The following is a 22765-nucleotide window of genomic DNA, read 5'->3' as shown; positions in this document are numbered from 1 at the left end:
ATAGTATATGTAAGTTGCCGTAGCAGTGCAATATCACAAACGTGTATTACTGTGAGATAGTGGGGAACAGACTATGATGGTGATTTCCCAACTTTCTGGTTTTAGGAAGCCTTTTCATATTGACTCATCTTCTGATGATCCTAGGGGATTCTGGGACATATTCGAGTGTGAACACTTGGTTCACTGGAAGGAGTGCAAACTAGCCAGTTGGGCCTCAGTGTTGCTCTGTGTAACACCAAGAATCTAATGACTCTGCAATGTTGGGAAAATTAGTAGTGATGGCCAACACCAGTAAACTTTGAGACACTCCAGAGCTACCCAGACCACAATTTTAAAACTACTGGTGTAGGAGTTCCAGTCTGTGTTAATAGTCATACGCAGTATTTCTGATGAATATTAACAATTAGTGTGGTTGTCGTCTTAATACTAGTGCTTGTATTTTTTGCATTTAGACTAATAGAACAGGCCCCATCCCAAATGGAGGAACAGGCTGTGAGGTGGGCCAAGCTGATAATCCCTTTGGTTGTCCACTCAGCTCATAAAGTACAGTTAAGAGGTGCCACTGCGTTGGAGATGGGAATGCCACTTTTACTTCAGAAGCAACAGGAGGTGGCAGCTGTCACAGAAGAACTGATGACTACTGTAAGGAAGGCAAACATTTACTTAATGTATTTTTATTTTTTTTGCAGAACTCCACAGATATACTTGGAGGCCTATCATTTACTCTTATGACTATACTACTAGTATTGCACATACGTTTACAGTTTTATTTTATGAAATCGCTAGCCAATGGAGCTGGCTTCGTATAGGTAGGAATAGGCCTTATATTCATGCAGCAGAGGAGGCTGCAAGCAAATTTGTATAGATTAGCTGTCTATTAATCTGCCCTGGATTCAGAACTATGCTGACTGCAAAGCTATTCTCTGGTTTGGGAATTCTGATCCGGGTAACTGAAGATGTTATTTCAAGCTTCAACCACACAGTCACAGTTAAATTAATTAAAGTTAATTAATGCATTAAAAAAACAACCTCAAAGTGCATACCCCTAGGATCCATACCCCTTTAGTATGTTTGCCGGGTTTCAGATGCTTAGGTTTCATGGCCTTGGCACTATGGGACTGACTGATAGGCAGGCACACATGCCCTTTTACTATAGGAAATTCTGAATGTTGTTTTAATTATTAATGAAATATTACTATCTCCGTAAGGTAGGATTTATTTATTTATTTTCTTACAAACTTGCTGTGACATCCATCAGGCCAGCTAAAATAGCAAAATTAGCACTCCTACTGCTTATGACTGTTCTGCAGTGTTAAGTTGTCAAATAAACAGTGGTAAATATTGCTAAGAACCAAGGCATCATGTTAACCGTTGAACATCAGAAGAACTGCTGGATCAGATCAAAGGTCCGTCTAGTCCAGCAATGGCTTCTGTCTTCTACAGTGGCCAAACAGATGCCTCTAGGAAGCCCACAAGGGACACATGAAGGCTGTAGTCTTCTCCCTCTCTTGCCCCTTCCCCAAGCAGCTGGTGTTCAGTGATATTATAATTCTGGGCATGCAATGTTTGTGGCTGTTGTTAGACCTATTCTCCCCCTTATTTCCCCCACACCGAGCTGATTTGTTGATTGACCTATCTGCCTTACCCCCAAGAACACATTCATAGTTAAATCATTGCCAATTCAGATTGTGATTTGTGGGGGCTGTCAGTAGGGGAAGGAACTTTCCAAGTTATTTATTTATAGGAGATCTTAATAATTTTTTTGTTTCATACTTTTGCAGAAAATAATTCCAGAACTCCAAAAGCTGTTTTCATCAAAAAATGAGACTTATGTTTTGAAATTGTGGCCACTGTTTATAAAGCTGCTTGGCAAAGTAAGTTGGAGAGTAATTCCTTTGTTTCATTTAATAACATGCGCTGGCTGTGTGGATTTGTTAATGGTATAAAACTGTTCGTTCTCTTCCAGGCGCTGCATCGTAGTGGAAGCTTTATCAATTCATTGTTGCAGTTAGAAGAACTTGGATTTCGTAGTGGGTCTCCAGTGATAAAGAAGATAGCGTTCATTGCGTGGAAGAGTTTGATTGATAACTTTGCTCTAAATCCAGGTACACTAAAACAGAAGGGGAAAGATCCTGCATGCTCGTGTGATCTATTTCCTCTTTGGAAACAACTCCAATTGATCTCAGTGAATTGAGTCTAATTAAGTGTGCTGAAGTTCTCCGTTTCAGACTGGTAGCATTTTATGTACACAAGTAAAAACGGGGAGTTCCATGTGCCACACTCCAGAAGTGCTGGCCATATGCACCTTTCCCTCCACACAATTGCTACTTCTCCGGCTACACAGTTACCGAATCTGGTTGTGGCCGAAAGTAAGCTACAAATCAGGAAGCCTTTGACTTTAATCTTACCACTCCCACAAAGTCACTTGGGCAAACAGCTACTCTCTTGGATTCAGACACTTATCTACAATATATTAATATTGGCCTACCTTGTAGGGTTACAAGACTGACTTTGCAGGATATTGTATGTGAATTGCTTGGCGTAGTGCTTTTTAAAGTTAAGTATTATTCTGGACAATCTTGTTAAATATGTCGCAAGGCCATATCCTGACTATCTTCTGGTTTCCTCTTTTGGGAGTGGGGAGAGGTGAGGAGAGTCTCTATCTAGCAAGGCTGTCATTACTTTCTTCTGTCGCATGGAGCTGGCAATAACTCTTTATATGGCTAATGCTAAGAGAAAGCAATATTGCCTCCAATGAAAAGACACTTAGATTTTCTGGTATTTACAGAACTCTTGCTCTGTAACCGATTCCAGACAGTATTCTTAAATCCACTTCCTTCTTATGAGTAAGTACTAGGGTTAATGTCCAAGTCAGGTGGGGAACACATTGTGAACTGCCCAGAGAGCTTCGGCTATTGGGCAGTATAAAAATGAAATAAATAAATAAAAAAAAATTTTAGTGGCGGGGAGGGTTTGGATTAGTCTCCCATCAAGCCCTCGGCAGGCCAGGTAATGTCAGGGTGTGGGGCCACACATCCCAACATCATCTGGTCTCCAGTCAGTGCTCCTCCAGCTAGCACCACGATCAGGGCAGCCTCTCACCTTCATAAATCAGGGAGGATGTGGGGCAGGCACATAGCACACTTTTCCAATAAATAAGTTTGCAGGGAAATCCCCACAGAAATCCCCACTGCTCTACTATCGGAGATAATAGTGGGGATTCTTCTCCCCTGTATCCTTCAGAGGTGGTGCAGGGGACTTGCATGAGGCCCTACAGACCAGATGGGCTAGCCTGGCAAGTCTGGGCTGAAGGTTCCCCATTTCTGGGCTATGTTGAGGTTAATATTGACTCTGTTCAGAAAACACGCTTCTCTATTTTGAGTTAAACATCATGGCTTATGTCATGTGAAATATTCCCAACTATGATGGATGCATAACCAAGGTTTGAACACACTAACCATTTGCTGCAAAAGGGTTAGCAGCCTAACAGTGGTTTAGTGTATTGTCTGAACAGACCCATTGAGGTTTACAGAAGTTGATAGTGCTTGAAAACTTTTAATATGTATCCTGACACTTAAAAATTGGCTAGCAGCTATGTCTTTTTTTACTCTTTAAGTGTAGGGCACCTGATCTGATTTCGGGTGTGTGTGTGTGTGCGTGTGTGTGTGTGGCGGGGGGTGGGGGGAGAGAACTTCAATCTTTTGTCCTGATCCAGTTTAACTTTTGTGTTACTGATCCAGTTTGGAGGGCCTGGGCTTGCAATTTATATTGCTGAAAAGTTATCCTTCTGCATTAATGAGCCAGTTTTTAACAATATAAATTCCAGGTGTAGGAGCCCCAATCCAGGACTATAGGAGAGTGCAACAGCTCCCTTTCACTCCAGCCCCATACTAAAGTTTCTACTTAATGTAGAGTTTTTTAAAAAAATATGTAGCTGCTAGCTATATCTTTCAAATAAATTGTAGTTTGGCTCCCAGACACATTAAGAACCATTTGAAAACAGATTGTGAGACACTGCTTGGAGGCGGTGTGGGGGTGCCCTCGACCAGCGTTGCGCAGCACCCCCTGCCACACCTGCCTTTCCTGTTGGGACCATGGCCTTTTTCATGGCACTGGTCAGAGGTGACCCAAACGTCTACAGGTGGCAGCATCCAACCTTCCCTATGTCCGAGGAGGGAAGGCTAGTGGGGATGGCGTTTTCCCATCTTCACCCTGCATTGCTGGTCTGTGATTTAATACAGCCTTAGATTACAAACACACTTTTTGAACCAGAAGCAACTACCATAAAAACACTCAAGTTCTTCTGGGTGTGTTTAGGCACTTGGGAAGACAGATGGGAGGGAGACATTCAGACATCTGTAATGGATGTTTACCGTAAGTAAATTATCGCAGCTCTGAGAAACATTGGTTGGCCACAATCCCATTTTTATATCTGATGTCAGAAAGAGGCCAGACTAGAAGAGAAATATTGAAGTGGTTTTGGATTTGCATTAGGCATAACAAAACATGTTTTCAATCTTTGTTTCCTAAGAGATCTTGTGCAGTGCCAAAAGACTGAAGCTGCTGATGCAACCACTGAGTTCCATCCATGTGAGAACTGAAGCTCTGGCGCTGACAAAGCTAGAGGTCTGGTGGTATTTACTAATGAGGCTCGGACCCCAACTCCCAGCCCACTTTGAACAGGTAACCTAATTGTGTTTAAGATTTATATTAAGCATTAGTTACAATAGGTTTCATGAAAGCCCTAGATTTCTATTGTTTGACAACAAGAAAAGTGGTTGAACAGATTTTTTTTAGAAAGTGTTCACACTTCCTAGCATTTAGGATGGATCTGATGATTATGCTTCCAGTCAAATCTGAAAACCTATCAAATGTGGAATACGAATTTATGCTGAGCACAATGAAGTTAATTCAGCTTAAAATAGCAGGAATATGAGCTATTAACATACAGCTCTATGATCTAAACTAAATAGAACTATGAAGGGAAAATACCCAAATATATCTGCATATGGAGGATTTATAGTAATGGAATGAAAGTTGCCAAATAGCTACTATTGAGCTACTTTTAAAACTTGCCCCTTTAGACCAAAGTTTAGGCTGACTTCGCATAAATTAAAGTAGCTTGGCAACGTAAGTTTCTAGATAACAATTGTACCCAAGCTAGCTTTGGAGCTTTAAACATATTTGCTGTGATCAAGGAACTGCAAGCGGAACAGAAGTCTATGTCCCTGATGCTGTACTTCAGCTCTCAAGAACCGATTTGTATTTTCGTGCAGTACCTGGCATGTTGGATGTGCTTTGACATGCATTATCCCATTTGCTAGATATAGATTTTATGTAGTAGATCCCTGCACAGAAGTCTACTGCTGGGTCAGGCACTTGAGACCAAATATGTCAAGTTACTTCAGTTTATATTTATTTATGTATTTATTTATTACATTTTTATACCACCCAATAGCCGAAACTCTCCCTGCCTCATCCTGTGCTTCTGATTTTCCTTTTAGGTGTGCATACCATTAATTCAGAGCACTTTAAGCGTAGATGCTTCTCTACTACAAGGAAATTCATCGCGGTTGTCTGTTAATCAGAGCTTAGTAACAACAGGTTCTGCACAGAAATCAGGTATGAGGCAAACTTCTTCCCAACACATTCCAAGTAAGAATTAGTGAGTGTGAAACAAAAGGTGACAATTTTATAGTTGACAATACTGTGAAGATAAAATGTGATCGCCCCATGTGTTAAAATGTGATCGCCACATTATTATTATTATTTACATTTCTATACTGTTCCATAGCCAAAGTTCTCTGGGCGGTTTACAAAAAGTAAAAACATTAAAAATGATATGCTGCCCAATCTCCTTTTTGAAGGCTGGGATACAAATGTGATAGGAGTAACAGTCGAACAATGGATATTTTCTTACTGTTTTTATACCCTGCACATGGCTTGCACAAAAGAAAAATGACAGGTCCTTGCCCCAAGGAGTTTTTAATCTAAAATAGTTACTTCATCTTAAAGATCTAAATTTTATTTTTGTTAAATATTAACTTGAGTGCGTTAAAATTTATTAGGATTCTATGGCTGCAATCCTAAATTGCACTGAAAGTGGTGCAACTTTCTAAATACAGTGTTCAGGCTAGGAGTGTAAAGTTTTAAATTACAGCATTGTTAAGGGTCTCTTTTTGAAACCTAAGGCATAGAGAAGTCTTCAAAATGGTCTACCTCTGCCCCATTTGGTTAGATATCCTTTTTGCTTTTTCATGTGTGCAAAGCAGTTTTTTTTCTGGTCGGAGTGATGTATTCAACAAAAACATTGCAACTTTCTATTTCAGGTGCTTTCGCTTTCGTATCCCCTGCCAATCCAAGGGTGAAATTGAATTCTAGTATAGGTGGAGTTGTGTCTATTCCATCCATTCAACTTCTAGGAATTGAAATGCTACTTCACTTCTTCATGGGGCCAGAAGTTTTAACTTTTGCCAAGGAAAACAGTGTTGTACTTAGTTTAGGTAAGGTTTCACAAGGTTACATATTTTTGAAGGGCTAAATTAAGTTAAAATCTCACAACATAATCTTGTACTACCTATTTTTAAACTGCCGGCTTATTCTGTCATTTGTCAGAGTTATAGAATGTGTCCTCTCTCTTCCCACTCTAGAACCTCTTCAGTACCCAGTAATTGCCAGTCCTTCCTTCTTCTCTAAGCACGCCAGTACATTCATAAATGCGGTTCAGGATGGTTTCATTGCAATTGGAAAAGATGCTTCTGGTAAGATGTTTTTCACACTGAAAGTTTTGCTTTATGCTATGCAACTTGTAAAAAAGGTTCTTCTAAACATGTAGTCTAAACATGTTATCTAGGTCTTCAACTGATTATTAATGACACTTAAAATCTGCCTGCGTGTTGGCTATTTCTGCTGATTTGGCCTTTATGCATTCCTTGTCTTGCAGATACTATCCTAAGTGCTATATGGAAGGAAATGATTGGTTTTGTAAGAGCAGCAATTGAATCAGGTAATTAGTGATATTTCCATTCTCGTGTATAATTAAAACTGTATAGGACGCCAAGCGAAATTAAGAATCTAGGCACATATTTGCTTCATCAAAGTAAATGCTTCTTAGGTCTGAAGATCTTTGCTCTAACTATCAGGCAATAGTATCAGTCTCTGGAGAAACTTAATTTAAGCTGAATATCAAATGTTGAATAAACTTTATCAGTATTGAATATATTCTTTAGTTATGATTAGGACTGAATCAAAATTGGCACAACATTTACGTAAATACAGTGAATAACAGGCTGCCATTTGTAAACAGCTTGCACAATGTAGTTTGTGTAACCTGTGTGTGGTGATAGACTACAGTAGCCATAAGTTATTTGCTAAAAAAAACAGAATTCTGTTAAGGATCTGAGGTAGTTATCTCAGTTAATATAAGCTTCATTTTGTTTCACTTATTTCTAGGCAGCAAGAGAGAGCGGCAAAGTTCAGAGGTGCTCACTATGTTGCTGCAGGCCTTAAAAAACATTGTCATGTCAAATGAGGTGCCTGTATTAAAGTCACTGGTAAGTGTTAATATAGTCTCTCTCTCTGTGTGTGTGGCCTTTAAATTACCACAAGAAGCAACATATCTATGTAATCTGAACCCTGCATTTATGTTAGCATTTGCTCAGAAGCTGTTACATAGCTTGCTCAGGAGCTGGATCTATCACTGAAATTCTAGCAGTCAAATCACTTGACTGATCTGGGTCAATGTAACAACTAACCATGGGTTAATGCTTTGTAACTGCTTGCCTCTTCTACTTTCTGGTTTATCACCCAGAGTTCTAACCCAACAACAAACCATTGGGTTAAAACTCTGGGTTGTTTGTCCCTCAACCAGAGTGCTGGGTTCTGACATCTCAGAAACAACTCAGGAACTATTAGGAAACAAAGTGAATGTGGCAAGCTGTCACAAGGCAGCATGCTAACTCGCTTCTGCATAGCCCCAACAATCCATGGGTTAAACAACCCATGAATTGTCATTACATATGAACTGGGTCACTGCTAAACTGCACATACTACTGAATAATTTGCACAAATCAAGTTTGTTAAACTAAATATTAGGATGTAGAATTGCTCTTTTCCCATGTTGCAGAACACTGCTTCTGGCAAGCCTTGCTTTCTTTCTGGTTACTCATAACTTTAAAACAAGAAGAATAGCACTTTCTCACAGTAGCAATTATGACTTAGTATAGATGTCAGTTAACTATTTTACCTTTTATTTCAGATTCATAACAATGTCTTTTCTTCTCTATTAGTCCCTGATAGAAATCACAATTAAAGAATTGCCTCCAAAAGTATTAGGATCACCAGCATATCAGATCGCTGACATGGATCTTCTAAATGTAAGTAAGATTGTGGGGTTGGGGGGGAGGTTATTCTTAAACCCAGTGCAAGAAGAAATGAGTCTTAAACATCTGTACATCCATAACCCCAACCTCTTTCCCAGAGCAGAAATCATCTGAGCAGGCAGAATTCCTAATGTATTTCTTTAAGCATGCTTTGTGTAATCAAAGGTTAGTGCTTTTGGGGAGATCCCAGGTAGATGATTTTGTTACTATGCATAGCCAACTCATGATCTTAGCCTTAGGGAGGCATTAAGGGAAGGTGAAAGGTACAGATTCACTGTCTCATATAGGAAGTAAGGTCTGACCAGACCCTTTCTCTGAACTAGGAGAAGAAGGCAGATGAAAGAAATACCAGGTGATTGCTGCTACTCTTGCCCCTGGGCAATGCTGCTCCATCTGGGCCGTATAAAAAGGTTCTGGAGAAAAATGATTACCTGTCTCCACCTCTTCTCCCCCGTCCATTTTGAGATATGGAAATTATAGATTTCATGGGTAAACGTACTCTTGAAATACTTAATAGAAGCCAACAAACTGTTATGTGAAGGGTTCAGTCTTTACTTTTACCTTTAAAGAGAGAGAGAGAGAGAGATCTTGTTTTCACACTCTTCCCAAATCCCCAGGAATCTTTACTAGAGAATGTTAAGTTCCCCTATGTTTCAAGCAATAGATGCAGCAGTCTGTTGCTTAAATGTAGGGGAACACAGTTGTTGACTCCTACACATAGGTGGTCATATGGAGTAGGATAGGTAAAGTGGAATAGATGTTTATGAAATAATTCTATGATATAGCTGGCTTGTTGCTAAGGATTATGGCTCCTTTTCTTGCCAGGGAACGCCAGCATTGTTTTTAATTCAGCTTTCCTTTCGTGAAGATCTGTTGAAATGCTGTGTTCAAGATGAAAGGTAGGTACTCGAGAACAAAAGTTTCTATTCTCTTGTCTAATCTGAATTGAAGTAATGTTGAGAGAGGGTCTGCTTTATGTAAAAAAGACAATTTTCTCTTGAAAACCAATAGTGTATTACCAAATTTTATTGCTTTAAAAAAATAATATCCCATCCCCTGTGCCAAGCTCTAAAAGTCAAAGTTAATACAACCTAATTGGTTCTATAAATTACAATCGCCTACAATAGGAGATGATACAATACAATATTTAGTGGGTGTAAATTACTGACAGTTTCTTCTGTCTTTCTCTTTTCAAATAGGTTTTTCTTGAACTATGAGTGTCTTGTTAGATTTGTTTTGTCTGGACCTACATCTCCTCTGGCCTTTAGTGAGTCTGTATTCACAGTTGTTAATCAAAGTGCGCAGTACCTAGAAAACAAGGAGCATCTCTGGCGAATATGGAGTATTGTAGTTAACCCATTAACTGATTGGATTAACCAGGTACAGTGAGCTCACTTTTATCTTCCTAAACGTCTACTACATAGACATTCCAAGATATTTACTTGGTAAATTCCTTACTTGACAGTTATGTGTCAGTTGGTACTGAGTGAAATGAAAATATCAGTAAATGTAAGTGGCATTATGACATGGAATTTTGAGAAATCTTCATTTTCCATGGTTCATTTTTTAAAATGGGACTTCAACAGTTGTGTGAAGGATTTCATCTGCTTGAAGAGCCACTATTCATGCAGAATTTGCAGAAAAGTCTACCTGATGCTAATAAACATTTTTGAAAACAAGTTCTTGTATATCTAGCATAGCAGCCCTATAATGTAGGTTTGCAAATTACATTTGAAACTGTAGGGAGCTTCGAAAGGATTGTATGATTTTGCACTAGAGTCATGCTGCTTGGTGAAAATCTCACAGGACACACACAATTCTTTTCAGCATTCCTTGACCCAGTTTGCATGTAATGTTTAGCCATGTTTTTTTTAAAACCATGGGTACCTGGGACTGTGTGGGAGCAAGCGGGGTACATCCCAACTGCTCATCATTACTGCTTTGCTAAACAACCAGGGACACCCTGATCCTGGCTTGTGTTTTTGAATTCCAAATCAAGCACTCTGGGATGTTGAGGGAGAAACAACCCAGAGTTTTTAACCCATGGTTTGTTGTTGAGTTAAAACTCTGGATTGTTTCTCCCTCAACAACCTAGAATGCCAGATTCAAGTGCCATGGGACACATCCATGTTACAAAGCAGGACCAGTTGGGAGACAGCATACTCACTTGCTCCTACACAGTCTCAACCACCTAAGGTTTAAACAACCCATGGGTGCTCGTTACATGCAATCCAGGATCATGGAACATCACAGTCTGTTCAATTTCTAGGACATTTTGCACCACAATTCATCAGCAAGAAAAGCTGTGTGTGTAGTTTTGCATATCTTATGAGATTCTCAAATGCTTCTAGTGCCTTGGAACAGATAAAATGTTCACATTTGCATACTTCCTTTGTTCTAGCATATTTTAAATTAACATAGCTTTGTTGTTTGCTAGTGAAGTAAAAACACTGTTGAATTTGAATTTTAAAAATAAAACGTTGTGCTAGCATCCCAAACTCAATTAGGCTCAAAAATGCGAGATAAAGAGTGCAAGTTCTTGACTGTAGAAAGCTATGCCCATGTTTTAAAACAAAAGGTTGGCTTCCCAAGTACATTTTGTATTAAAAACTCACAGCTTTTTTCAATTTAGCTTTATTTTTTTCTTAGACAAATGAAGTAAATCAAGGTGATGCTTTGGAACATAATTTCAATGCAATTTACAGTGCATTATTGCTCCCTGTAAACAACATCTTCCCATCTTCTGAATTTCCCCAGGTAGGAAATTAATTCAATTTTACTTGCGTGCATATGGTAGTGGCCGCGATTTAGAAAGAACTGTGAGCTGTTTTTTTCTTCTTTCACTACAGTCCACAATGAAAACATTGCTGCGTTACTGGTCGGACCTCTATAAAGCATTTGCCCGTTGTGCATTGCTGGTGACAACAGCAGAAGCTGATTTGTGGTGTGAAGAACTCTGTGCCAAAATAATATCTGGGTTAGATGATGAAGCACATATTGTAAGGATAAGCTTCCATTAATTCAAAATGTGACCTGATGCTGTATGCAAATTATTGTCACTTGCCTTATTCTTTCCTTACTAATTTGAAAAATCTCTATTTTGTTTCTCTTCCAGAATCAGTCCATGTTGGGCGGTCTCTCTCACATTGCGTCAGTTATGGTTGATTGCATCGATTTTGAACCTTATGGTACTAAATATCAGCCAACAAATAGATGTAAGAATAACAAGGGTGGCTTGCAACAAACATTGCACTATGGAGCACTCCGGTTCAAGATACTGTATTCCATTACCCCTCTCTCCCTCTTTGATGTCTTGGTGTGTCCCATTCTCCCCCTCCCTCCACCAAACAGTCAGGTAGCATTCGTACCCACTGAACATGAACAGTCCTTTTTGGGATTGTTTCTAGGTCCCCCTTCTTAGATTTTTTTAAAAAATATTTTTTATTTTTATTTTTGCAAACTTTTGGTAACCTCAAGTCTGCTGATAACCTCTCTCTTGTGTGTCAATGATGCTGTTGTTTTGGCTACATGGACCAATTGAGAATTGAGTTTGCCTTTAGAATATACAAGCAGGCACCACAAAATGTAGTATATCACTGATGTTACCAGAGCCTGTGGCTGACGCAGTTAGGGGAAAACGTTAGCATCAAAGGAAAGAATTCATGTGTAAAAAATTAGTTTAGTTCTTGAACACTTAAAAGTGCAACCAGTCTGCAAGATAATGGAGCATGAGACTCTGTATGTAGTTAAGTGCTTGATTTGACCTGGGAGGAGATTTGAAGGGCAATTTAAGTCAACCTTCCTATGACCTACAATATTGGCAATGAACTACATTGCAGAGCTGCTGTAAACTATTGTCTCAGCACAGGCCTTCAACCTGCAATAACAGTGAGCTACATTACAACTACTACAGGCTTATTATATGCTACATATACTATTGTGGGGATAAAAGCAATGGATAACAATTTTAAGTTACTGTCTCAGCTTCAGCCCAACCTACAATAGGATCTATGTGCAGATATCATTTCTGTCCCTGGGTACATTTAAAAATAGTTCCCTGGGCAGCAACTATCCCGATGATAAGTAAGTTCTCTCTTCTATATTTGTATCTGTTTCTTCCTCCCTTTTCCTTTACCCGCCACTTACTCCATTCACATTCACATCAGTCAGAATTCCATCATCACTGAGCATGCTCAGTAGTCATTGGGCTACTTAGGATTTTTCTAAAGGTTTTTGGTTCTTCTGCAAACCTCAGGAATCCTGAGTCTACCAATACGTCCTTCAGTATGGGTGGTGCTGTTTTGCTACGTAAGCATGGGCAGTTTTGCCTGATGATCAGAAATAAAATAAAAGATTCCAAATAGATCTAGGTTTGAATTGTAGGCCAGTATATATAGAAGCTATAACATAGTTAAGAGGTGTGAAGCAGGCTATAGGATCACATGTTCCATTCCCTATTTGATAAGTATTACACCTGCACTGTTCCAAGTAAAAAGTTGGTCTCTTCCATAGTAGAAATATTCCAGGAGTAAAGTACCAGAAGTAATGTTCCTTGTATTTATGACCAAATGGCAAGTTAAAGTGACTTACAGAGGTTCCGTAAACCTAAATAACTTTGAATTGCAATATTGAACTGGATCAGTTTTGTTTAAAACAATACTGTTGATTTAACAAACTGTTCTTTAGCTCCACAGACACCAACAGACTGGTCCAAAAAGAAGAAAGATCCCCTTGGGAAGCTGTCATCTTTAATTAAACTTTTGATGATGTTGGTAAACTCTCTTCAGATGCTTGCATCCAAGGAATCTGGCCCTGAAAAACTGCCCCCTGTTGGTGCTTCTGTTGTTGGTGTTCTCCAAATCATCATTGCCCACATCTCTTTACCTTCGGTCATTAGATCCTTTTTTGGAACAATTGCGAAACCAGTAGCAGCATTTTATGAAAAAATAAAGTAAGTGCACATGGATTGACACAGCAGTTACTGCTTTTGCTACTATAGGTAACTTGTTGAATGCAAGTGTTCAAAGAAGTTCAGGGAAATTGCTTGATTAAACCAAATAAATTAGAGTACTTCTAAAAACCGCAGAGGGCAAGCACCAAATTAAGAAGAGTTTTCCCTTATCTCTCTCATAGGAGATAATGCGTTTTCAGAGATACTTGCTATGACACACATGCGCAGCATCCAAAAGCAGAAGTATTCCTTTTGGCTTTAGAAATGCCTTCTTTTTTTTAACCTATATACATGTCTGATCGATCAATCCACTTAAACTCATATGGATTGGTCAACTAAGATTTCTTTAATTGGGCGACAGCCGTAAAAAGTACAGGAGGTTAGAGTCTGATCTTAATTCCTCTTTAAAGGTTGGTTTTAGGCAACCACTCCACTACAAGATTGTTATCACTTGTGTCTGAATATAATACTGCTGCTGTGTCTCCGTCATTCCGTTGCATCTGTGGACCAACCACTAGCACAACAGCAACTAGCACTTCCTAAAACAACCCAGAAATGAGCAGAAACACTAGTTTCTGGGATGGGACAGGTCAATGGAGCTTCCTTCTTAGAGCTCTGCTCATCTGCCCTGTTCCAGAAGTTAGCGTTGCCACGCATTTCCAATTGCTTCAGTGCATCCTGCTAGTGCGTGGGTAGCATTGGATACTGCCCATTGTATGACATGTCTGAATAATTGATATGCTGCCTGAAACTTGAAAACTAGTTCCTTTTTCAAAAAGTTAACGCATGGCAATATTGTGTTGTTATTCTGTCCAGCTCTTTAACTATCTATTTATTTTGTTTTGCTTATATGTCAACCTCCCTGACTTCATATCTAAAACTGACTTGGATAATTATTACTTAGCATTCATATATTATCTCCTTTCCCTACCAGGTCTACTAATGCATCTAGAATGACAAATGGGCTCAACAACAAGGTAACAATTTGGTAGATGGAAAATTGCCTTTCTGTCTCTTGAATATAACAAACTCTATTTAATGCTTTGCAGCCATACAGCCCAATTCTGTACTATATAGTGGATGTGTGTGTGTCTTCTATAGTCAACTCCCGTCATCCTAGCACGGGGAGGCAATGTCATGCCTTCGCAGTGTCTTGGACTTTAATCCCATAAACCCAGCCCGCATGGCCTATGGTCCGGGATTATGGGAGTTGTCATCCAAAACTGGAGGGCACCAGGTTCCCTACCCTTGTTCTAGCACAAACAGATTCCTCATATCTCTGAGGCGGTAACTTGATGAAACCCATGCAGGACTTACCAATGGAGGGGATGTGGAGAAGCTTTATCAATGTAGGGAGCTTTGGGAAAGCAATTTGCAATTACCCCCTCCCCTTGTTGTCCATTTTTTGTCTGCAACTTAAAACTGTTTTTAATACATTTCTTTATCCTTTTCCCAGTTCGAAAAGTTATTGGCAGAAAGTATTAGTTGTTGGCAGTCCCACTATACTGGATCCTTTGACAGTGAACTATTACAAGAGCTTTCTCCATTGCTGTGCATCATGCTTTTGACCAAGAATAAACAGATACGCAGTCAAGCTGCTCAGTTCTGGAATGCAGCATTTGGGAAAGCTGTAACGTTGACTTACCCGGAAGAATTAAAGTAAGAAGGCTTGTGTTGCTTGTGCTGTAACATTTGAAGGGAAGCTTTGTACAACAGTAAACCAAAAGAAAACAAATACTTTGACTCCTGTAGAGACTTCCCTTTACCCAAATATGACTATAAAACACAAACGGTTAGATCCAGAATGGTTAGATCCAGAATTGCCGTTCTGTGAGCAGAATGGACTTGGATCCAGCAGAGGCTCCTACTGGAGTAAGGGGGGGGGAGCAATTTTTGCAGATTCCCCCAAGTCCCCCCAAAAGCTGCTCCTCTGGAGTGTGAGAAAAAACCCTGGAACAACATGGGAGGTGGCACAGGGTGCTGCATGAGGAAGGAGGAATTTATGGAAATCATCTCTACATAATAGCATGTAGTAAAATTGTTCTTTAAAAGTATAAAATAAAGGTTTAATATGATTTAATGAGGAAAGTCTCCTCCAGAATTTCAGCATTTATTTCTAGAACTGGGCAACTAGCATAAGCTTCACCGTACAGACAATATAAATACAAAGAGATTTTGTATGGTTTTAGGTTTGGATATGTACTAGTCTGCAGTGTAAGATAATAACCCAAAGTTGCCTTGTGTTTATGAATCTTCAGACATAAACAGTATGATAAAAACGAATATTGGAAATTGGTTCCAGTCATTTTCCCAATAACACCCGTGGTGGTAATGAGGGAGTTTCCTGGAAATTTAAAAGAGGGATTGGTAAAGAAATTAAAAGAAGAGAAAGTACTTAAAATAAGAGATTGGATGGAGAAGATGGGATCTAAAGAAGAAATAAAAGAAAAATTAAAAGGGGGAAATATATCATGGTTCAACTGTATCCAAATGGAACAATGGACCAAAAAATGGCTAAAGGATAATAAAGAGTGTAGAAAATTATTATAAGATAATTTGGAGGTGGTATCTAACCCCAATAAAATTAAACTTAATAAATAAAGAGAAGGGAACGTATATACATATGTGGTGGAATTGTGAACATGTACAAAAATTATGGAAAATGGTGTATAGAGAAATAAATGAAATAACTGGAATGAATTTAGAAGAAACACCAAGTGTAGCATTATTATCAATGTATGGAAATCTTAAATGTAATCAGATGGAAAAAGAATTAATAACGAACTTGTTAACAGCTGCAAGGTTAATGATATCTAGAAATTGGAAGGTTCAAGGAGTTTATGATATAGAAGATTGGTATAAAGAAATATGGGCCATTGCTATAAATGATAAATTAACATGTAACATTAGATTTAGAAGGGGAATAACAAAAAACAATGATTTTGAAGAGATATGGAAATTGTTCCTAGAATATGTATTTTTAAAAGGGAGAGGAAGAACACCTCCAGAAGATTCAATGCAATTTTGGAAACTAGAATAAGATCCCGAAGGGGGGGGGGCACTTATTAATGTGAGTTAGTTAAGAAGCAGACTGTATAACTAAGAAATAAGAATGTTGCGTTATGTATGTATATGATTTATTATGTGTTGTAAAATAAATAAATACATTAAAAAAAATGAATAGTTTGTAGTCATTGAATATTAATACAAGATCATGATTTCATCCTTACAGATCTGTTTTATGCCAAGCCAAGCAGAAAATGCTACTCTCGTTGCCTGGTTTTGAAAGCATTGAGGTTGTGAGAGAGTCTAATGGGACAAATTCTGATTCTGTAAGTATTATCTTTTTTGAAGGTTTGGAATTTGTTATAACAGACTTTCTTCAGCGGACTAAAGAAGCCAAAATAAAGAATAATGCTAACTTAATTCAACTTAAAACTCCCAAAGTTTGGATATACTATTGTTTAAAAAAGAAATTGATTGCAGATAACTCTGAAGAAACCTTGTTGAAAGCACTACTTTTCAGAGTCTAATATTGGAGAAACTGTAAAATAAGAACTCAAATCCTTAAAAGGGTTTTTAATACTTTTTGTTAAATTAATTCTTCTTTCGTAGCAGACTGAAAATTCTCAGTGGGATGCAAAGATAAGTGGAATAGAAGTAAAGCCTATTAGGAAAAGGGACTCCTTGCTTGCACAGACCAATGACCTAAAAGACAAAAGTATTAATTGCCACGTAACACCTGCAAAGGTAAGACATAGAGTTTGCTAATGAAGCTGTATTATATTAGCACTTTCCATCTCCAGCTGTTATAGGCAGTTTTTCCATTGTGATTTTTCTTAATGAAGTGGGCTAGGTAGTGTGAATATGGGCTCAATAGAAGAATGTGGGTGAGTTTGGGCACACCAACCTATATTGTGGGCACGTTTGGCAATTTAAGAAACTGTTGTGGGCACCACCACAAAGTGAAACCTGCCCAAAAGACCATTCTAAAAGGGTGAAATGCCTCTCCTAAGCATAGTTACTGGCAGGACGGGCTTTAAGCTAAGGTATGCTGATATTATTTTTTGTATTTTGACGCTGACCACTACTGGGATGTGGCCTTTGAAAGCTTCTCTGAAATGGAATTAAACGGAAAGAGGTTCTGGACTGTTTGCTAAACTAGATGCAAAGTGGAAGCAGCAAGCAGGCCAGAGGCAGAACACTCTTTTGCTTGTGCACAGTCCCAACCTACCATGGGGTAATTAACCCAAGGTTAATTATTGTGTGTAAACTGGGTCAAACACAGGGATTGAATTAGAGGTGCCACAAGCATAAGGTAAAGCAAGATCATGGTGTTAGTAGTGTCACAATAGTTTCGAGCTGGGTAAGATTTGATTGAAGAGTCCTTTTTTTTGGTAAGGATTTTGTGATTGTGGCTGAGATGTAGAGTCAGTGTTTATAGGCATCAATTCCTCTATCCTTTTGAATTTCTCTTATGCAATAGATGAAGCTGGAATTCTCACTGTCAAAAGCAAATCGAAAAGACATGCTTCTTGAAGAAGAAAATACTGTTGACTTCGTGTTCATTCCTCCAGAAACAAAAGAGAGAGTGTTGACAGAGCACCAAAAGGAAGTTCTAAGAACTAAAAGGTTTGCAGCTTTATGTTGGTTCCATGGACTATTCTTGTACCTCTTTTATGTTTTAAGAGTCAGAATCCACACTTTCTGTATGTTGCCACCCAGTTTGTGATTTGCAATATTGCCAGGAGATGGCAGAAGAGGGTATTATGTGTATAGTGTTTCTGTGGCTAACTAGAATTATATTTATGCAATGGTGTTCAGCCTAACAGTGAGAACCGCAAGTTTGGCTATGACTAGAAAGATTTGCAAATAAAAGGAGGAAATCAATCTTGGTCTGTGTACCCTCTCTCCCTCCCCTTCGTGTTTAATCCGGAATCCCTGCTAGCTCCCCGCCAACCTACTTTTTGTAACATCTCACCTGATGAAAAGATCCGGATTAGTTAGTCTAATAAAGGTATTACAGTGTATGGATCTAAGATAACAGGTGAGCTTCCCTCTCCCAATTCTCTTTCAGAGTGACTTGCTCAGGTTTTTGTGTTTAGCAAATTCTAAAGATATGGCTAATCTTACAAACACCCACCTGAGGCTTTTGCTAATCAGCTCATTCAGCAAGGAAGAGAAAGGTGGAGAATAATTTTTCACAGGCCTCACTTGAGGTTTTTCTAGTAGCTGTTTCAGTTCTGGAATTTGAGTAATTTTCCAGCTTTTGTTCTTAAATAGTGTTCTGTGATGTAAAATGTTCAATCTACTTGTGCTTTTATTCAGTAAAATTTACTGGAATGTTGATCAGTTCTACTTTTTGCAGGGTTGATATTCCAACTATGTACAACAATCTAGATGCATCCCAAGACACTGCCTTGTTTTCCCAATATACGCAGAGCCAGGAAGATTCCTTGTAAGTATTAGGTGCCAACAGAGCATTGAATGGAAAGGTTTTGCATCTTCAGTGTATCTAAACAAGTGGCCTTTATTTTAGGGAAAAGCCAACCTTAGCAGATGTAAAAGAAGAATGCGAGAAGGACAACAAAATATCCCAGGTTTGTAAAATTTTATCTGGTATTGGTGGTAATTGCATTTTTTTATTATTCTTGATTATTTGATTATTTCTTTTGTCACTGCTGTGGTTTCAGGCTTTCTATTGAAACAAAATACATTTATTTTGAGGAAACTATTTTACTTCTAGGTGGTACAAGCCACTAGATTTTTGAAACTAACATGTTCCTATAAATAGTTACAGCCAAATAGGCATTTAAGTTGAAAGTTGCTTTTTCTGCACGTTATCAGAACAAACTCTGGAACTGTAATAAACAGAACTAAATTGCAATGCTTGCGATTTCAGTAAAATATTTAGAAAACTCCCCCAGTAGATTTTAGGGCTAGGACAAAAATATTCAGCAAAATGAATGTAATCTTGAGATTGCAGATGAATGATGTAGGCAGTGTAATCACTATAATGTCTAATGTTACTGTATATCATTTGAATGCAGGATGAAAAAGTGTCAAGTGGCATTCCCAATGAAGTCCCTGAAAAATGCAAGACAAATGTACTTCTAGATGAGAGTAATTCCACCGCTGCTGAACAGTTAACTATACTTGGGAAACAGAGCTTAGATACAAAGTGTGAGGAATCAGAAATGTGTGCTCCTAAATCAGTTCCAGAAGAACGTTCAGTATTAGATGAAAGTGCCTCCAATGCCAGCAACAGTTCTGCTTCTAGTGATGTCATTTCAGGAACACCATCGCCTGTAAGCAGGAGACAGTCCTTCATAACTCTGGAAAAATTTGATAGTTCAGGGAGCAGACCCTTCAGTCCTTCAACTTTCAACAATAAATCTGGCGCATCTGGAAGCATCTCTTCAGTAGTCAACCAGGAAAGCATGAGTGTTTTAGATCCCTCTTCCAATGGAAATCCAAATGTGGAGAATAAGGATGCCTTCAAAGTCAAAACAGAAGAAGTTGTCACTAGACCTAAGAGGCCATATCTAGGAATGTTAGATGCACTAGGGACTTACGTCAAAGTCAAAAAAGCAAAAGAAGAAAATAAGGCTAATTCAAAATTGCAACCGGAGAGCACGATTGGAATAAAGAGGTCAAGTCTTAGACAAAATAAAACAGATCTTTCAGAAGACAAAAAAACAAAGCTAACCAAGTCAGATCAGGAGAAAAATATTCAAGCACCTCCTGCCAAACGTGTGGAAGACAAACAGGAGTTACTTGGTGAAACACAAGAAGCAGAATATTTGCTAGATATTCAATCTCAAGCATCCAATTTGAATGTGACCGGAAGTACAACAGAAAATAAACAAATTTTAGACAGTGTTACAGAGACAAAACCAGGGCCAAATTTAGACTCTAAAGAGAATACCCCTCCAGAGGTGGCTGTATCAGGAGATGCAATATCTAACATTAGCCAAACCTCACCTAATCAAAAAACATTAAGGCGTTCTTTAAGGCGGAAGCCAGAAACTGCAGAAGGAGCTGCTGATAGTCAAGACAAAGAGAATAGCCAACAGAAAAAAGATGGGCCTAAAGATGATGAAAAAATTCTGCCAAAGAAGACTTCACAGAGCAAAGAGGCTGCCACACACAGACCAAAGCACGTACCTGAAAAAACCATTGATGCACAAAGAAGCGTACATGGAAGTAGTGCTACAGAAGGGATCATCTCAAAGGAATCCCATGTTTCAAGAAATACACAAGAGGAGACTAACACAAGTACTAGAAAATCTGAAGGCAATAATGCATCTGATATTGATGATATGCAGGATTCTAGTCCAGATGCAACCAGTGAAAAACCAAAGGGGGTTCCACGATATCATACAAGAAGGGCTTCGCAAGGGTTACTTACCAGCATAGAAAATTCAGAATCCGATAGTTCTGAAACGAGAGAAGAAGCAACCAAGAGGAAAAGATCAGGAAGATGGAAAAATAAAAGTAATTCCCTTGAAAGCCAAGTGAAGGAAGAGCTGGAAAGCCAAGAGCTTCATACTGTAATAGAAATCCAGGCCACCTCGGTAGAAAATAAAGATGTAATACATTCTGAGGGAGAAATGGAAATAGCTTTGGTTTCTGATAATAATGAAAAGAGAGACAAAAATATTCCATCTACTGAATGTTCAGACCTTAAACGAGATATTGATACTCCACATAGTAGAAACTCTTCGGATACCAAGAGAAATGCTGCCCAAATGCTGACAGAGTCCTCTTCTGAGCCAACTTTAGAAAGCATTCCAGGAACTAGAACTCTTGATACAGTTTCTGTTCCTTACCTCAACACAAGCTGTCTTACAGAGGTTACAGGAGATAGTACTTGTGTTAATGCTGTCAGTGCTTTTGCTTCATCTGAGAAATCTTCAGAGCTATCTGAATGCCAGCACAAAAGAAGTAAGCGGACAAGAAGATCAAAGAGCTGTGACTGCTGTGGTGAAAAGCCATCGCCACTGTTGGAAAAATCGCTTAATGAACAGAAAAAAACAGGTAGTCCAGAAACAAAGTTAAAAGAACATAAAAGGACACCGAGTAAAGCAGCCGTGGCTGTGTTATCCATTCCTGCTGCTGAAGGTTCTCATTCTGCAGCCAGGCTCAGTGTAGAACCTTGCACAACGAGTGCCCTGCTGCTTTTCACTAAGGACTTTGAGGACCTGAAGGACTCAAGCAGGAGTATTGAATCTGAAGGAGATTTGCCAAGAGACGATGCTTCAAAAGATGAACTCAAGGAATTGGTATGTATCAAAAGTGAAAGTGATGAGCCTGTCCCAGAAACTCTGGATTGTAGTGATTTGGCCGAAGCAACTTCAGAGTCAGCTTCAGCAGACTCTCCTTCAAAAGAATCCATTGTTCAGTGTCCACCATTAGAAGCAGACACAGATCTGGCTGCTACAGAGAAGGGAGATGCTAATCAAAGTGGTCAACTGGAAGCCGGAACTGATGCAGAGATGGATGTTAGCCAACCTGAGGAAACAAAGGCTAGTGAAACAATAGTCAACATTGTCGAGAATGGTATAGAAAAGACTGCAGTAGATTCTGCGGTGGTTCCTGAACCTCAAGAAAACGGCCAGGAAGAGGATGCAGAAAGTGATATAGCAGACAGCTCAGTAGAATCTCAAACTTCAGCAGTGGTACAAATGGAAAGTAATAACACGGATTCTCCTCTGAAGTTAGAAGAACTTGATGCGCTCACTTTAGCAAAGATTAGTGAAAGCCCTAATGGAGTACAGGCACGCTGTATGTGGTCACCTTCAGCATCTCCCTCTACCAGTATTTTAAAAAGAGGTTTAAAAAGGCAACAGGAGGAAGATTCACCATCACCTGCAAACAAGGTATTTTAAGGAGTGGCTGTCATTTTACATGTGAATATCTGCATATTGCATATGACTTTATGAAATTATCTGCCATATTTAACTCCTCCCCTTCCTTACTAGAGCTGAAAATTGCAAAATCTTCTCCTTTCTGTCCTATGTGGCATGCTTGCTGTGGGTTAACACTTTCAGATCTTGGAAGGGGCGGGGAGGGATGTCTTTTCTTTAGCATCTTCCTTTGCTAATGGAAGTAAGCTACTTAAGTTAACTTATGTTAACAATGTGCTTAATTCTGTGTATGAGCTTGCATAAATCCTACCACATTATCTCTCATTTAGGGAGCTGCCCTTACTGGCATGAGCATGTCAAATCTAACTGCATAGACACATGGTGTTGTAGTGTCTCAGGTAGTGAGTACAATGACTAATAGTTTGCAGAATTGAAAGTGCTCAAATATATGCTGAAACTGGCAAGTACATTTTATTCCACCCAAGTGTAATGTAGTTCAGTGGCTTTCAAAAGTTTGACGTGTTTCTCAGTAGCAGGTGAACAAGGGAGAAAAATTCCCTCCC

General features: G+C 38.9%; 1 protein-coding gene across 4 annotated transcripts in view; it reads left to right on the top strand.

Annotated features, from left to right (window-relative positions):
* RIF1 (replication timing regulatory factor 1) overlaps positions 1-22765 on the top strand; it is a 36095-nt gene that overhangs the window by 8674 nt on the left and 4656 nt on the right. For 2 of the 4 annotated variants that reach the window (XM_063116556.1, XM_063116554.1), the window contains exons 6-29: positions 453-642; positions 1782-1874; positions 1967-2105; positions 4532-4683; positions 5505-5622; positions 6330-6503; positions 6651-6761; positions 6944-7006; positions 7453-7553; positions 8289-8375; positions 9207-9280; positions 9581-9761; positions 11031-11138; positions 11231-11380; positions 11497-11596; positions 13068-13332; positions 14267-14309; positions 14789-14991; positions 16565-16664; positions 16951-17082; positions 17819-17964; positions 18701-18790; positions 18872-18932; positions 19383-22214. In XM_063116556.1, coding sequence (XP_062972626.1) covers positions 453-642; positions 1782-1874; positions 1967-2105; positions 4532-4683; positions 5505-5622; positions 6330-6503; positions 6651-6761; positions 6944-7006; positions 7453-7553; positions 8289-8375; positions 9207-9280; positions 9581-9761; positions 11031-11138; positions 11231-11380; positions 11497-11596; positions 13068-13332; positions 14267-14309; positions 14789-14991; positions 16565-16664; positions 16951-17082; positions 17819-17964; positions 18701-18790; positions 18872-18932; positions 19383-22214 — 5713 coding nt within the window. Of the gene's footprint in view, positions 1-452; positions 643-1781; positions 1875-1966; positions 2106-4531; positions 4684-5504; positions 5623-6329; positions 6504-6650; positions 6762-6943; positions 7007-7452; positions 7554-8288; positions 8376-9206; positions 9281-9580; positions 9762-11030; positions 11139-11230; positions 11381-11496; positions 11597-13067; positions 13333-14266; positions 14310-14788; positions 14992-16564; positions 16665-16947; positions 17083-17818; positions 17965-18700; positions 18791-18871; positions 18933-19382; positions 22215-22765 lie in introns of all 4 variants that reach the window. The other 2 variants (XM_063116555.1, XM_063116553.1) reach the window with 1 other exon arrangement.

The sequence above is a fragment of the Elgaria multicarinata genome, chromosome 2 (genome assembly GCF_023053635.1).
Source record: "Elgaria multicarinata webbii isolate HBS135686 ecotype San Diego chromosome 2, rElgMul1.1.pri, whole genome shotgun sequence".
NCBI lineage: Eukaryota > Metazoa > Chordata > Lepidosauria > Squamata > Anguidae > Elgaria > Elgaria multicarinata.
This window is presented reverse-complemented; position numbering and strand designations above follow the sequence as displayed.